Below are 606 nucleotides of genomic sequence, written 5' to 3'. Positions count from 1 at the left end.
CAACGACAATCGCAGCCACCAAACTCAAGGAAACAACAATTTACAGAAAACGGGAAACAACCAAACAGAGATAATAATCTACAGAAAACGGGAAACAAGCAAACGGAGATGATAATCCACAGAAAACGGGAAACAAATCTTTGAGTCGACCCCAAACTCACCTGTGTCCGGGCACCCTCATGATGCCCTCCTGCCGCAGGCCCTGGCGTTCCAACTGCAGGGCCAACTGGTAAAAAAAAATGTATAAATGGCACATTAATATACTGTAAAAATTATCGTACGTTTCTTACACATTATAGAAACAAACTTTATAAATTCGGTGGATATTATTCAACAAATCATATTTCAATTCCACTTGATTTATAAACCCATTTTATTGGTTCGCTCTTATTTGTCAGAAAGAAAAATGAACAGCAAAAACAGCTTTTGGCTTTGATATACGCCACGCCACTCACCTTATAAAACACCAAAGGCACTTTAGTCTCAAGGGGAGACTCCTCCAAAAAGTTTCTGTCTCTCTCTATCAGGCTGTCAAGACGGACGCCGAACACTCCGCTTTCTGCAACGAAAGGAAAGTAAGGAAATTAAAGCAATCGATGTAATTAT

At 39.9% G+C, this 606-nt stretch overlaps 1 protein-coding gene across 1 annotated transcript in view; it reads right to left on the bottom strand.

Moving 5' to 3' along the window:
• Positions 1 to 606, bottom strand: part of LOC119591274 (rho GTPase-activating protein 18-like) — a 10,010-nt gene that overhangs the window by 5,136 nt on the left and 4,268 nt on the right. The window contains exons 6-7 of the mRNA XM_037939994.1: positions 456 to 559; positions 162 to 226 (exon numbers count right to left, since the gene is read on the bottom strand). Coding sequence (XP_037795922.1) covers positions 162 to 226; positions 456 to 559 — 169 coding nt within the window. The remainder of the gene's footprint in view (positions 1 to 161; positions 227 to 455; positions 560 to 606) is intronic.

The sequence above is a fragment of the Penaeus monodon genome, chromosome 28, assembly GCF_015228065.2.
Source record: "Penaeus monodon isolate SGIC_2016 chromosome 28, NSTDA_Pmon_1, whole genome shotgun sequence".
NCBI classification, from domain to species: Eukaryota; Metazoa; Arthropoda; class Malacostraca; order Decapoda; family Penaeidae; genus Penaeus; species Penaeus monodon.
The sequence above is the reverse complement of the archived record's forward strand: the minus strand, read 5'-3'. Positions and strand labels throughout refer to the sequence as shown.